This window comes from Ambystoma mexicanum, chromosome 9 (assembly GCF_040938575.1).
Source record: "Ambystoma mexicanum isolate Mex_15411 chromosome 9, UKY_AmexF1_1, whole genome shotgun sequence".
NCBI lineage: Eukaryota > Metazoa > Chordata > Amphibia > Caudata > Ambystomatidae > Ambystoma > Ambystoma mexicanum.
Genome location: NC_090931.1, coordinates 1279056126 through 1279072216, shown reverse-complemented (window position 1 = coordinate 1279072216; position 16091 = coordinate 1279056126). Strand labels below are relative to the sequence as shown.

The window sequence follows — 16091 nt, the reverse complement described above, 5'->3', positions numbered from 1 at the left end:
GGGCCTGGTCTGGCTTCCCGGGGGCAGGCATCATGACACTTCCTCCCGCCATATGACTGCTCCAGCACTTGCACCTGCATGGATTATCATGCCGCAGCAAATGCTGGAGATCACACCTGCTTTATGCACCAGCCTGGATTATCATGCCGCAGCAAAGGCTGGAGATCACACCTGCTTTATGCACCGGCATGGATTATCATGCCGCAGCAAAGGCTGGAGATCACACCTGCTTTATGCACCAGCATGGATTATCATGCCGCAGCAAAGGCTGGAGATCACACCTGCTTTATGCACCAGCATAAAGCAGGTGCACTGCATAGGGATTCATTGTACAGGTTGCCTGCCATGCTTGCGCCATGAGCGCATGATAAGCAGTGTTCACAATTGAAATTAAACTGCTAGACAACTACAATTAAACCCTTTCGGGCAGGGTTTAATTGTAGTTGTACACGCTGCCTACCATGTGGAACCCATAGGTATCGCCAGCATTAGCCCAGGTATGAAAATCCAGGCCAGCGCAAATGCTTAATCATTTGCATGGCGGCTGGAAACGCTATTTGGGTACCGCCCTTCCTTTCCGACATACAATTAAATGCGAATGGAAGGCTTTTACGCCTTCCATTAACACTACGCCCCCATAGAACATGAGCCTCACAGTACCTTTACGGGCCGCACAGTTCTTTTCAGTGATGGAAGTGCGGCGCAGTAAAGACCTACGTTGCACTTGCAGAGCGGCAGACATTCCACCCATTTACATACAATGTGACGCCAGAGGAGCCTTTTGGAAGCAATGAAGGATTATGGAAGGCAAGATGAAGGCATTAACATTCGATAGCCAGAAGTTGCTGTTGTGCATTCTATTGACATAATCAACCGATCTCCGTGAAGTTCCCTTCCAATCTCCATGATTGGCATTCCCAAACGTTGGCAAGTACTTGATGGGTACCCTCATAATATAAACCCAGCTACTTTCAATCCAATTACATGTTTTACCTAGTGTTCTCACAGTTGCCAATTTACAAATGACATGCCATTAAATATCTTCTCTTTGTGTCAGCTACTGCTACTAGAAGCAAAGGTACCAACAACATCACCGGCGATCACCAGCACATCCCTAGTTATAAAGCAAAACTGAACAGGATCAGAAATTATATTTTAGAAAAGTGGGGAATTACGATGGGCATCAATTCAGAGTAAAAAGAAATTAGAACATTGTTACATTTTAGGTGTCAAAATGTGTTCTGAAGCAGAAGGGAAACATAGGTTACAAAACTCCTTGGTAAACAAACCATAAAGCATGCTTTAACCCCTTAAGTGCTAAGGACGACTATGCTTGTCCTTTTTGCATAGACTTGATTAAAGCTCAGCAGTTTAGTTCTTCTTAATGTAGAGTTCTAGCAAGCGAAGGAGAGATATATTATCGAACAAAATATCTTTAAAAAGGTGGCACATTGCTGAAGTCTCAAAGCACTGATACATGCAGATATTACACACAGCCCAGATGGTGCTACTTAGATGAACAGTCTCGAGGAACTGGAAGCAGTGTTGGCCGTCAGTGGATTTCTGTGCAGCTGGTGCTTCAGTCGGATAAACTATCACACCCGCAAACAATACTGCTAGCCAAACTGCAGCAGTTTTATGGTAAAAGGCTAGCCCTTGTGATCACCATAATCACCCTCCTAAGGATGGAATGGTCTATTTGTGCACCTGAGCAAGGCAGGGCAGTGGTAGAACGAAGCCAACGCACTGATTACATGGGCAGTCCACAAACCGGCAGAGGCCAGCAGGGTTGTGGAGAAGTCAGGAGATTTCACAACAGGTTTGGGTCTTTGAAAGACGGATAGGACTTGGGAGTCAGTCACATGTCACTCGTAGGGGACTGGTGGGATGATTTGTGCACAGGCCAACACCTATAACAGGCAACCAGAGCAGGGGAGGAGCCAGGGTTCCAGAGAAGATGCTGACAGTGTTTGCATACCTCTGGCTTCTTCCCAGCTGCACTGGATGCCCAGAGGTAAGCCAAGTAATTTACCAAGAATAAAGCATGCCAACAGAGTGCTTAGATCAAATGCCCTGTGTCAACAAGCAGACATCTCAGACAAGATGATAAAAAAATCCAGCACACGAAAAACACATATGAGCTCATGTTCTAATAAGCTGTAACATAAATGGAAGGCGTAAACGCCTTGAGTAAGGCTTTAATGCCTGTCATTCACGCACTGCTCATTTCCCATCATTTCTATGGCACAGAGGAGGGGCGGGAACACCAGAGTTTCCACTGCCTCCCTTCCGCATTGCCATACAAATGCTCCAGCATTCACACTGGAATTGATTTTCCTGCCGGAGCAAATGCTGGAAATTGCTATTGGGTCTGCCTGCTTTAGGCATCACCAGAAAGCAGGCGCACCCCATGGGGATCCATTGTATACACTGCCTGCCATTAAACCCTTTGGGTTTAGGGAACTTGAAAATCCCTGTGCTGATTAAGCTGATCTCCCGGTGAAAGATGCAGCATGGTGTAGCATGATTCAGGAAGCTATGTTAGGGAAGCTTGACAAGATAAAAGAGACCATTGATAATGCCAAGAAACCTTGGGGCTGCCTGTGAATATCACAAATCAGAGGGACTTCAGGCCGCAAGCTCAGCAGTTCAATTTTAAGCCTGTGTTGGAGTCAGAATTAGCTGTGATCATTGCTAATCTCAAAATAACAAGCTGTAAAGGTGATATACGCCCGGTAGTTATCATTAAGGCCTGTATTCCCCGGTTGATGGGGGCTCTATAAAAGAAGTAAAACAAAGTAAAAGTAGCCCATTTCTCAGACAATGTTGCACTATGGATTGGTTCCATAATCGACTATGTAGGGTGTGTAGTAAGGAGGCTGAAGCTCAGCCCTCTGGCCTCCAATTTGGTGTACCTCAAGGAAATGGTCTCCTTCATTATTTAATATTTTCACCCTTTCATATGTTTTGATCTTCTGGAAGATGTCACTTTTACCAACTATGCGGACGACACACGTGTCGTCACATTGTCCGGTCATCATACTGAAGATGAATATACTGTAAATAAAACCTATGAACTCATTCAAACTTGGTGGATGACCAATGGCTTGGCACTTAAAGAAAAAAACAAATTGTTGATTGTAGACACTGAATATAAATTACGGAATTTGAGTGTGCAATAAAAGTACTTCAATGTAGCAGGATGTAGTATTAAAACACAAAAAAAACTAAAGACCCTTGGTGTATATCTGGATCAGAATTTGAATATCAAAGCAGGTCAGTAGCGTGGTCGCCTCCACGGCATACTATATTAAATTGCAGGCATAGATTTGCCCTTATATATCGTGTGTAAACTGTGAGACTTTAGGTAGGGCTATTGTGGGCTCAAAAATAGATTACTGCAGTAGCCTCTTGGTGGGCACAGCGAAATTCTGAATTTGTAAGATTACAAACTGTACAAAATAATGTAGTCAGGGTGATCACTGGCTTAAAAAGTCGAGATCATGTCTCTGATGCAAGGACCAGTCTGCACTGGAAACTCAAAGCCACACCTGTAGCACTGTCTCTGCTGGGGCACGTCGGTTTTTGTTCCATGTCTCTTGGCGGTTTGGCGGGCAGGGTATCTGGTTTGTCCCTGTGGGGTGGTGGCTAGAGCAGCAACCTCCTTTGGGTTTTCTATGGCAGCTGCTTGCCTATCGTCTCTCTCCTACACCCTCGCAAGGTCTGCTATCTGTTCTAACGGGAGGGGTTTCTTCAACAGGTGTTTTCTGAACTGAGAGGATATGCATGTTGGGTGCTTTCTGGTTCCCCCTGTTCTCCTTCCGCTAGGCAGTGCAACGGTCCTCTTCGCAATCTCCTCTCAGGTCCGGCCTCTATCTGGATAGCTGGGTCTCCTCGTGCCTCCTCTCTACGTTGGTTGGTGCAGCGTCTTCCTCCTCCGGCACCCTCGTGGTGCGGACTCCGCCAACAGTCACCAACCTCCTCTTGGCTGGCAGACACCACCTTCTCCTCGGGTGGCGTGGGTTCCGGCGCTTCGTCGCTTGCTGTTAGGGCCTTAGCGCATGGGCCTAGACAAATAACACGGACGCCGTTGGCTCATGTCCTCTTCCTTCATTTGTCGTACAATAACTGATTTATTTTCCCTTTGTCCCCTCCCATTCCTCCCCATCCCTCCTCCCTCTTCCCGCTGCAGTCTCTGCCCTCTTAAAGGGGCTGCATTCCTTTTCCTCCTCAACAGCTTCCCATTGAAGCAAGACTACACTTTTGCTTACTAGTTATGACCCATAAATATCTGGACTGGCATGTGCCCTTTATACCGGAGGGAACTGCTGATGCACAAATCATGTGCAAGATCTCTGAGGTCCAATCATACTAATCAGCTGGTAATACCATCTCACAAGCTCAACAGGCCATGAAAGGAGATTTCTATCTTGCTGCTCCTAAGGCATGGAATGCTCTACCCCCAGATATTAGAATAGTGACATTAAGTGAGAAAGAACATGAAGACCCGACTGTTTAGATAATGTTTGGCTAATTTTTCTATATGGATCTCCTTTGCCTCCTACTACAATTAGACTTTCACTTTTCGTGACTTCCACTGTACTGTTGTCTGTGCCCTTAAGCCTCCGGGTCACGTGGTGCGCAATATAAATTGATTAAAGCAAGCACTGCTTGCCTTGAAAGTATGGCAAGCGGCACTCATAATGAAAAGTAAACGCTGCCTGGCATGTCAGTGTGCCAGTCAGCGTTTGCTCACTTTGCACTGCAGAGTGCAAATGTGAAGGGTAAAAGGCAGAGTACACGCTTGTGAGCTGTCTTTTGCTCTTTATATTTGCACCCCGCAATGCAAATGACAAAAATTTGGCAGCAGGTTCCTGCTTACGGTACAGTGTAAACGTAATGGGAGGCTGCCGTCAAATTACGATTTAATGGAACAGGAGATCCATAGGGAACCCTCTACATCTGAGAGGAGGAGATCTCTGCACTGAGCAATATTATGCAAATGTGCCTATTTGCTGTTCGTAAGCAGAGTGGGCAGGTTTCATCTTCATGCTTTTTTTCAATCAAGTGGCCGAAGGCACACTTAGCTACGACAATTCTATTACATTAGTAATGCATTTATAGCACCAATTAAACCATTAATCTCAGAAGACTGCTTTGAAATAACACTTGCAGGTACTTCAATGGTACTGCTTGATAAAGTAATCTCAAAGAGATTCCAATAGGATGTGTTTTTGGCAGGCAGGAGCATGTCACGGGCCGTAGGCTCCGATGGTCCCTTTGGCAGCAGTGGAAGCGGATTGGCTTAATTGGATTGTGTTCCCCCAAGATGGCAGCACAGACAGCGTGAGGTTTCAGCTTCTCTCCATTTGTCTCGAGAGCTGACTCCGCCCCCGTTGTCAAGCCAGAGTCTTCAGACCCCGGGTCCGAGCAACTGCGCATTGCTACACTCTCCATTGACAAGCACTGTGAGTTTGTGTTCCCTACCCTCCATGAGCCTCCCACCTTTTCCTAAACCCAGCCTTCCCCGTTCTAAGGTTCTTTTTCTCTCCTAGCTCTTTCTGTCACGGTTCTCATCCATCCCACCCTTCACCTCCACTCCGCGTCCTCTTCTCCTTTCCGGAGCGCACCAGGGATTTTGGTACGTTCTATGCAGTCCTTTTTCCTGGATTTATACTTAGCAGTAAAGCAGTTTACACATCCTTCAATCCTAACTCGTTCTTTCTTACATACTAGTTACCTGCTGAAGCTCCAGGGTTGTCACAGCAACGGGTATGGCATTCTACAGACCCGGAAGCCTGCCGGCTCTCCTTTTCAGAAACTGCAGCACTTTTACGGATGCAGTGGCGACCTTTAAATCTTGGTAGGTCTTTAGAAAACAATCATTCTGTTAAGCTTATCAGTCATTCTTTACCCTGGCTGATTTGTCTTTACTCTTGTAGTAGTTCTGACGAATCCTTCGTTGTGACTAGGAACGCCTACACTTCTTTCTACAGCTACAGATCCTCTTCCCAGCCCTTTACCACTGGTAAGCATGCTAAGAATTACTTCTGGCCAAAACTCCCAGACATTAGCTTTCAGTAATCTTCAGCATTGTTTCAACAGATCCGCTAGGGGGGGTACTGGGTCTACACTCACCAATAGAAGCACAACATCTGACTTCACCTCAAAGTCCTCCATCAGAAAGACCTGCAGGAAGTCTGCAGCTTACCAGATTGGAACACAGGGTTTTCTTCCCCAGAGGGTTTCCCTGGAAGCCTAGCCCCTTCCATATCAGTGAGGGACTGGGTGACCCGGAGAATTCTCACGTCTTCTCATTCGCTGCCTCTGATCCAGGTGGGTGATCTTCTCATATTCCAAATTGCTCTGTGGCCGGTTCCAATTCCGACAGGGCAGGAGGTGAGTGGTAATGGCCACAGGGATTATCATGGCCATTGGCAGTCAAGAGATGGATAAATAACAAAACACCCACAAACGGTGTGCCCCTCCTCATACCGAATCTCTGACTTAGCTGTACTCCAATGTAAGTTTCACTTTATAGGTGGCTCTTTAGTGACAGCTAATAGTCAAAATAAAAAAATGATTGGCAGACCCACCCTGGAAGGAGCATCCGCTATTCCACCGGAAGGCCTGCCCGTAGAAGGTCCTGCTGCTTTCATCTCAGGTGCCTCCCCAGAAGCAGCTCCATGCATGCTCTTGCCTGTATAGGATATGATGTACTCTATGGACCTACTAACTTTAGCCCGCCCAGCATCCTTTGTCCAAGAGGAAGCAATGTGTGAGGCAGGTGCCAAGAATTGACCCCCAACTCCTGACCCATAGGAAGTGAGTCATGATACAAAGGTCAGGCCAGCACCAGTGCCAAGCCTCTGACTCATGGGAAGGTAAGTGCGAGGCACAGAGCAAGTTCTGTCTGCCATCCAGTATCCAAAGTTGTAGGAGAGCCCAAAGGAAATGCCAGGCATCCATTATCTAGAATCAAACAGTACTCGGCAAGTGCTGACTGTGCTCTTTAAGCAAATGTTTAAAAGAAATAATACAACATTATAGTAATACAAAGTAAAACCATTGATGCATGATATGTGTGGCTAATGCAAGTGCCTAAGCAATGGGCAGGGCTGGTTCTCTAGCACTACGTTACCATAAATGGACGAGGAGTTTGTGCATTTGGTTCTACGTATAATGCACATTTGTTCAGTGCTCTCAGCAAGTTTCCCTCTTATTTTCCGAACTGCATCTTTTTTTTTTTTTTTACACTGTGTTGGGACTGTAGAAGATTACAAGTGTTGTGATGTGCCATTCACGTCACTCTCCTAAAAACTCAGAAGAGTGAGGAGAGCCATTCATTGAAGCAAGTATTTGGCCGTAAATGATGCTGTTTGAGGGTGGGTGAGTGTGTTTTTGATTTTGTCAGCCACACTTCGAACTCTGAGAGGGCACTTACATTATTAGTTGATAGATGACATTGCGTTTAAAAATGGACATTATTTTGTAAAGGCTAAGGTTAGCCCTTCTTTAACGTAATGAAAACGTATTGAGGTAGCACCACGCTGCCGCAATGCAAACGAATAAGCACCTGGACTCTTTGGGAGAATGCCGTGAAGAAGCCCTGAGCTTTTTAACTCTCAACCTTGTTTCTCTGCTAAGCTACTGGGGCCGCCAATCTACATAACAGTCAAGAGTGTGAACAATGAAACATGTAACTTAAAAGTTCGCAGATCCTGCATAGTGCCAGAGCGGTCTCACAATGGGAAAACCCAGGTCTTTGGGTAATTACATTTTCGTGTTTCTTGGCCAGGCTTCCATGGTGCTGTAGTCAGCAGCCACTGAAATGAATGAAGAACTCTCTGCGTATGAAGAGGTCTTGGGGAGTCGATAAGCTTTTTTGCCATACAGATATGTATACTTTGAAATCACTTGTTTTTCCATTAAGTCCCCAGGAGGACACTTCCCGCAACCGAAGAGATAAAGCTCAGGGACGTCATTTGGAGGTTACCAGGGGTAGCAGCTGCAACTCCTTGCTCACCCTCTGCTACCCCTCGACCTGTCCTTGCTACCCCTGAACCACCAGACAAAGAAGCAGTCCCAAGAGCAGATATCTGTGGTGCACCTGAAAAAGACGGTTGTAAATGCAGCTAAATTTGCCACAGCTTTTTCCCCCTGAATCACGATCTCGTTAGCTGGATAATTAACAAAGATGCAGGGAAAACCATGAAGCTGCCATCACTAACAGGCTGGCATTGCATTAGTGAAGAATGACTGAATGGTTGGGTTCACGGGTTGGGCCGCCTGTGCAGGTCAGACCCAGTACTGTAGCAACAGGAAGGGGATCAGGGCTAGGTCTAGCCAGCTGGGAATGGGTATGATCAGCCAGGTACTCAGTGACAGCATAATATGAACACAAATCTCATCAGTGTTTCTCATGGTCTGCTTTGGAAATCCAGTGAGCCACTAGGCCTGTGATGAGGGGTGTGCCCCAGTTGCTTCTGCCACCAGTCCTGCCTGAAATGAGACCAACCAGCACTTTCATACCTCCGATTCAAAATACCATTCTAGATTCATTTAAAAACACAAGTGTTGAATGATTTATCCAAAATCAACTTCCGGAAGAGATCTCGTACCAACTTTTCACACAGAGAACAACAAGTATTAGATCGTTTGTGGAGTAATCCTGAATTAACTATTAAACCAGCCGATAAAGGCGGAGCTCTTGTCATAATGGACACAATCAAATACAAGAGGGAAATTGAAAATCAATTATGTGATTCAGACACATATTTAGAAGTCTTTACGGACCCAACTGAAGCTGTGCGCAGTATTATTTCACTAGTGCTGGAAGAAGCAGTAACGGAAAATGTCATCAGTCATCGAACCAAATAATTTCTTACCAACCTTCATCCATCTATGCCAGTTATATACACCCTCCCAAAGATGCACAAGAATCCCTTGGATCCACCAGGGAGACCCATTATAGCTGCTACTAACAGTTTGCTAGAACCTTTGGCTCAATATATTGACAGAGTGGTACAGCCACTGACACGAAAATTTCCAACATTCATCAAAGATACGAATGAATTTTTAATCAAACTACAGAACATTCAATTCAATGAAGCAACCAACATTCTGTTCACTAAGGACGTAGCTAGCCTCTACACAAATATTACACATCATGGAGGACTTGAAGCTATGGAATGGCTACTTCTTAATATGTCAGAAACACGTCCTGCAGATTGTCTTTTTGTGTTGAAACTATTGAAGATCGTGCTGAATAACAACTTTTTCATGTTTGAGAAAAGATACTATGTCCAGATCTCCGGAACTTCAATGGGGGCCTCCATGGCGCTGACTTATGCCAATACCTATATGGCATACTTAGAAGAAAAAAATGTGATCAACAACAGTAAATGGAACCAACATTTGAAGATTTTTGTTTGGTATATTGATGACCTTTTTGGGATCTGGGAAGGTTCAACAGAAGAACTAAAAGATTTCTTTGGATTCATGGATACAATGCCCCCAAGGATTGAATTCACTTAAAAAATGAGTAGGACATCGATTGACTTTCTAGACGTAAGAGTCTACATTAAAAATGGGAACTTATGCACAACAATTTTTACAAAAGAAACAGACAGAAATAGTTTGCTACACGCAAGAAGTTTTCATCCAAGGAACACAATTTAAAGCATTCCGTTGAGCCAATTCTTAAGATATTGCAGAATTATCTCAGATGAAACTGATTATAGGAATAAGTCTCAAGATTTGGCCAAAAAATTTGAACAGAGAGGATATGATCGAACAAAAATAGGTGAAAGCGCAACCAAAGCTACACAGATCCTAAGACAGGAAGCTCTTAAATCACATCAAAAGAAGAAAACAGAAAACATGGTATTTGTGACCACTTACTCGAATCAGAGTCCGAAAATTAAGAACATTGTGAAAAAGCATTGGAAAATCTTATCATTAGATCCAACATTGGCAGAACTTTTTCCATCCCCGCCTCTGTTTGTATACAGTAAAAGCAGGTCAATAAAAGACAATCTGACTAAAGCGGATTTTGCAGCCAAAAGAACAATTAAGCAGAATTTCAAGGGGACCCTGCCCTGCAATAATTGCAACAATTGCAACAATCTGATAAAAGGGGAATATTTGAATCATCCCCATAGGGGAAACAAGATCCAGTTACGTCATACAACCACATGCGACTCAAAGAACATCATCTACGGCATTAAATGTCCCTGCGGAATTCTTTACGTAGGGATGACAACGAGAAAAGCAAAAACTCGTTGGTCTGAGCATAAGTCCAATATCAGACTCAAAAATGAACGCTCACCAGTAGCACAACATTTCTTAAAAGAATCTTACACTATTGCCCAAATTAAATTCATAATTTTGGAGCAGGTAACTCTACCAAGGAGAGGTGGCAATCTGGCAAAAACTCTGTTACAGCGTGAACTATACTGGATTGACAAATTAGAATCAATGTACCCAAAAGGAATGAACGTTGATTGGGACATGAGCTGTCATCTGTAAATCAATGAATGACATACATTTGAAACTATAGAACAACTATTGTGAGTGTAATATTACCAGTTTGGAGTATTAGGTTACAGCAATTTACCATCTCGAATTCAGTGTGCTTGTTATTAAGATTAATGCAATCGAACATCTACAACACATTGAGTGGCGTTATGCGGCATTACATTCCAAAATGGCGCCCTGCATCGACAGGGTTTGCAGTTAGGTTTTAATTGCCCAACAACCCTCACGGTTGCCCAGCCAACAACGTTACGCCAATTGACAGCGAAAACACTCATGCGTCTTCTCCGGATACGAAAGAATTACGTGAAAGAGTGCGGTAGCAAGGAAGAACAAACGGGGTCCCTCTGGGCTTGATTAGACAGTGGAACATCTACTGTTACATCGCAAACACGCCACGAAGACGATTTTAACTCCTAGTCTGTGGAATATCAAGAAACACAAGTAAATTGGCCGTATATCAAACGGTTACAACTGCACGGCGAAGTAGCCTTAATACAAGCTAGGATCGGTTGAGATAATATTGTAATCAATATTCATTGTCACCATTCACAGAGCGGTGTTGTGGATAATATCGGAAGGCAAACGTGGACAATACCATCATTAAGATGTAACCGAAATTTGTAAATGATACTTTTTGCACTGAAATCTCCATACTGAATCAACTATCACATAGGAACACAGTGAGCCGAATGCTATGTTTTTGAAAAATCAGATGAAATAACCGTGGAGTGGGACCCAGCGCTTTTGTAGAGCGACTTGGTCCCACTCGCGGTTTATGAACATATAAGACTCATGATTAGCTTTTGTAAATATGTATTTCTCTACTAGGTATCAGTCCGATACAAAAACTAACATTTAGAAGACCTTATCAGCCATTAGATCCCGCTTAATTTGGTCCAGTTATCATTGGCACCCTATGAACACAGGTCAGTTGTGTATTTTTTGAATTCTTTAATGGTTGTTGTCGAAATCCAACATATACTCTTCAACTGAACACAAGCCCTATATTTTCTTATCTTTATTCTAAACTACAGGAAAAGTAAAGCTTGAAAATTGTACCTGAAGAAGGGCTAGTCCCGAAACGCGTCGTACATTTGTTTTGTGAGAATTTGAGTCTCATGTTTTTTACTGAGATAATGTTAATGTCATAAATCTTTATGTTTGCTCATAATGATTATAAATTGCTGAATTTCTTTGCTTATGTTATGCACAATGTATTTACTCATACAAAGTGTATGTCAAATGTTAACCATTTTAGGTTACAAATGTCAAATTTAGTAGAGATAGTTGTCTTGAAGGAAAGAAACTAAAATTAAATAAAATATTATTTTTGCTTTAAAATCGATGAAACATTCACTGACGTCTGTCAGACATAAGTGTGCCCTGTGTTTGTCCACCGAGTTAGTGGTGGACCTTTTCTCTTGTTCCACTGTGTGGCCTGACCCAGATCAGTCAGACCCGCATCACAGGCACACTGTAGATAGACACAAGGTGGCACAGCTCTGGGCAACCCTCCAGACCATCGTTTTTCAGCCTGCCAAGCCACTACAGAAAGAGAAAGACCAATTGCAAATCATGCTTGGTCCTACCCCAAAAGGGGCAGTCCAGCCCGAACTGCTAGGTCACATCCATTCTGCACGAGACCACAAGCATCCACAGACATGTTCCAGCCTCATTGGGCGTCATGAGTGAGGAGTACCCTTGGTGTCTAGGCCCAGCAGACTTTTCTAGGGGTGATGTCGTGGAGCTGTAGCTTACATTTCAAAATAAAGAATCCTGCAATTACTATGACCTTAAACACTTCCTCTCGGTTTCCTATTTAACAAAAAAAACTGTGTTACTTAAATAAGCAAAACAGAAAGGTGATGGCTGGAAGGTTTCAAATCATTCATAACCACTAGCACAGCTCTGGGCAACCCTCCAGACCATTGTTTTTCTGGTTGGACTTGTGTTGGTCAGTTGCTGTTTCCAGAGTGTGCCAGATACTCGGCAGGCACTGGATGTCTGCACTTTGGGGTTTAGGCCTCTTTAAGATGCTCGGTTTATAGTTGAGCCCGAGTGATCTACAACAGTCCATGTTGTTGTTACGTCTGCTTACATTCACAGTAATTTGGTAATATGGGCTTTACAAACTGATATTAATGCTACATATGATGATCCATTCTTGGTGATCCATTATTGTATGAAATGTATATCATATTACAGTGATATATTAACCATATTTTTCTTAGTTTACCGAGGAACAGTTCTATGTGATGCCAATTCCTGTTTTGTCAAGGGGTGAAAGGACGTGTGCCATCACTTCTCATGATGTCACTTGGGGGTGGGGTCAAATGACATCACTTCCTTTGATGTGAGAGGTCAAGGGTCATGTGATGTCACTTCTGCTACCCCTGGCATTTTGGTGAAATTATATCCCTGCTAAAGCTCCAAGGGAGTCAGACCACACACACAAATGAAAACACTCCTTCGACAGACTAAGGGACGGTATTGTGTGTGGAGCAGAGAAAGTAAAGAACCAATAACAAATCTCCAAAATGAATTAAACACACATCAGCATAGTCCTTAACGACTTAGCATTGAGTACATGCATATACATCCAATGGATGACACAAAATAACACAGATATTCAGTGGATTCTCTAACCTTGGCTTATGAGCCACCAAGCAGCACCACTTACACGGCAGCAATCTTGGCATCCAGAAAGGGAAACCTACATGCCTCAACGGGGCCAGTAAAGTAGCCCAAATATAGCCCAACCCCCTCTGCTGTTTTAAAAAAGATCCCTACGCAGCCCCAGCTTTGAAAGTGACAGAAACAGCTTTGAAAGTAACACAGACATGTGACATGCTACTGTACACTTCTGATTGGGAGAACATTAGTTAAACAAGCCTCTATTGGATTACATCAGTACAATGGAACAATAAATAACATCTAGCGCGTCGGCCGATCATTCCACAGCATTTCCAGCTGTCATGCCAACCACAAAAACAACTTTCTGGCACGTTCTCTCTTCCCTGTAGAAATTGTCTTGACAATATTTTGGTGACTGTGCCTCCACAATTTTGCAAAACCAAAAATAGGAACATATTAGGCACATCAAGTAATAGTCACTCTCAGAACGATAGAGGACTAAAGAGACTGAACATTTGCAACAAGATTGCAAAGCAATCCAGAAAACTTCAGGAGTTAAAAGTGAGCCAGTGTTTTTCTACAAACTAATGTGAAATTCAAGGAACAGAGTTTGTAAAATGACATTCCAATTCACAAGCCAACCAATCCGTGAGCTCCAGGGTTCTGCTATGAAAAACTATTGAGAAATTTACCAATTTGGTCAAATAGACCATACTTCCCACATCAATAGAAGTGATTAACTACTTAAAACATTGTGCACATAAGAGAACCTAAAAGGATAGTGAGCTAAAAAATCTGGTTGAGACTCTCCCGCGACTGAGGCCGGTAGAGAGCCTCCCAGAACCCCCTGTTTTGCATATTAAAAAGTAACTTTGGGTCTCACCCTAAGTTACTAGGGTAATCCAGACGTGGACCTCTTGCTCACTGTTCTTAGAGAGGCACAGCTCCCCCTCACTGATGATGCCTGCCAGGCCAAAACACGTGTTTGGGGTTGCTGTTGGTACTCTTGTTCGGAGGAGAATTGCCTAGCATTTCAGTGCTGGCCTGCCCTTGGGAAGGACAAAGGCAGATATGTTGTGGATATTTCCCTTCTGTGAAAAGGATAGTGAGCTAAACAATCTGGTTGAGACTCCCCAGTGACCGCTAGAGAGACTCCCAGAACCCCCTGTTTTGCATAAGAGAACTATTATCATAATATGATAATCAACGCATCAGATGTTAAATCATTTTAGGACTTCACTTATTTTTGGTTTAACAGAAATGTGTTATGAAGAATAATTTATTAAAACTAATAATTTTATCAACTTATTAATACATGAGGATTCAGAGGAATTCATTGAAATCCCACCTTACTAAGATGGCCACCTTACTGACTTCTAAAGTACTAGCAGAGCAAAGAATGCTGTCAAAAAACACCCCCAAAGGAGTGGGCCTGGTGCGAAGTGGGAGGCGAGGCACATGGTCTTTAGCATGGCCATGGGCATAAAAGGGGTAGGCAAATAGCCAAACACCTCCGCAAGCTCTATGCCCCTCCTCACATGGCATCTCACTCCTGTCTTATAGGTGGCACCAGAAAAGATCCAGGTGAAAACCTAAAAGTATGTGACACAAATTATTTAACACATAAAAGGAACTTACTTTCCAGATATCACATTCTCATTATCTTTGTCTGGTAGGCCGTTCAGAAAAGCCGGTCCATCTTTAGGAAGCAGGTCATCGTGGAATGGATCACACCTGTGGAAATGAAAAAATATTGTACTACTACTTAATATGGAGCATTAGCGTGTGAATAATATTTTCACATGTTACACAAGGGGCTGATGTCACTAGCAATACAGTATATTTGTTCTATTTGTAAAATCCTTCCCTAATGAGCCGACTTCCAGACAGTGGAAAACCTGACATTACTTGCTGAACATCCATGGGAGACACACTATCGGCGCAAACATCGTTTCAATGGGCATCAGCACATTTCAAGCCATGCCATGGGAAGGATCTGCAGTCAATTTTCACTCTGAGCAGTAATAAGCCAGAAGCTTTCAAATCCAATAGTCCCAAAAGAGAACTGCTGGTCCTGGACTCCAAACACAAGCTACCTAACTATTTGTACACCACTGTTCATTTCAGGAGTCTGTCATCTTAAGCACCAAAACCAAAAGCTTGCGGGTGACTCACCTACTGAACCATGACCCCTCAATGCCCACTTTAGCTCAGTGATTCTTCTCTCCCACCATTCCCATCGCTATACGATGATCCCCTCAAAACAAATCATTAGTACTTTCAGCTAAAATACAGACTCCCAAATTGACTATGCTATTTTCCACTGTGGGATTATGGCAGCTCCGGGTTAGGATAACTGATGAATGTGACGTCATTGGCCCGTGTGTACATAAAAACAGGAATAGGTAGAATGATTAAAATGGGGAAAGCCATAGAAATGTATTATTGCACTGATCACTGTTTTATTATTTCATGAAGACGTCTGTTCTCATGTTGAGCACTAGTGTTCTTATTTTTTCTTTAAATTGCTGCGGACATTCAAAATCAGGACATTCCTCCAATCTTATTTGCTAGTGCCAATGCTTGTTTGGGGCCACGCACAGTATAGTGTGCGACAGAGTGAACATCAGCACTTTTAAGCATTAGGGGCATTGGGTGAAGGACACTGAGCTGCCATCTTTGGTTTGTACTGGGTACAAGCAGATCTAACAATGAAGCCTTGATTAGTAGCAGAAATATGCAAAGGGGCAGCTGATAAACCCTTCACCTGAGGAGGATGGGACTGGATGTTGTCAAGTATATTCATCTTGACGAGATGAACCAGAAAATAATACACACATGATAGTAAGAACTGACGAAGCACAAAGACCGAATATGAAAGGGTTTATTGTTCTGGGGGAGGCAGGAGAAAGCAAAAC

General features: G+C 43.5%; 1 protein-coding gene across 1 annotated transcript in view; it reads right to left on the bottom strand.

Annotated features, from left to right (window-relative positions):
- The window catches only part of CFAP221 (cilia and flagella associated protein 221), a 988124-nt gene that overhangs the window by 51238 nt on the left and 920795 nt on the right, over positions 1 to 16091 (bottom strand). The window contains exon 22 of the mRNA XM_069616611.1: positions 14812 to 14907. Within this exon, the coding sequence (XP_069472712.1) occupies positions 14812 to 14907 (96 nt within the window). The remainder of the gene's footprint in view (positions 1 to 14811; positions 14908 to 16091) is intronic.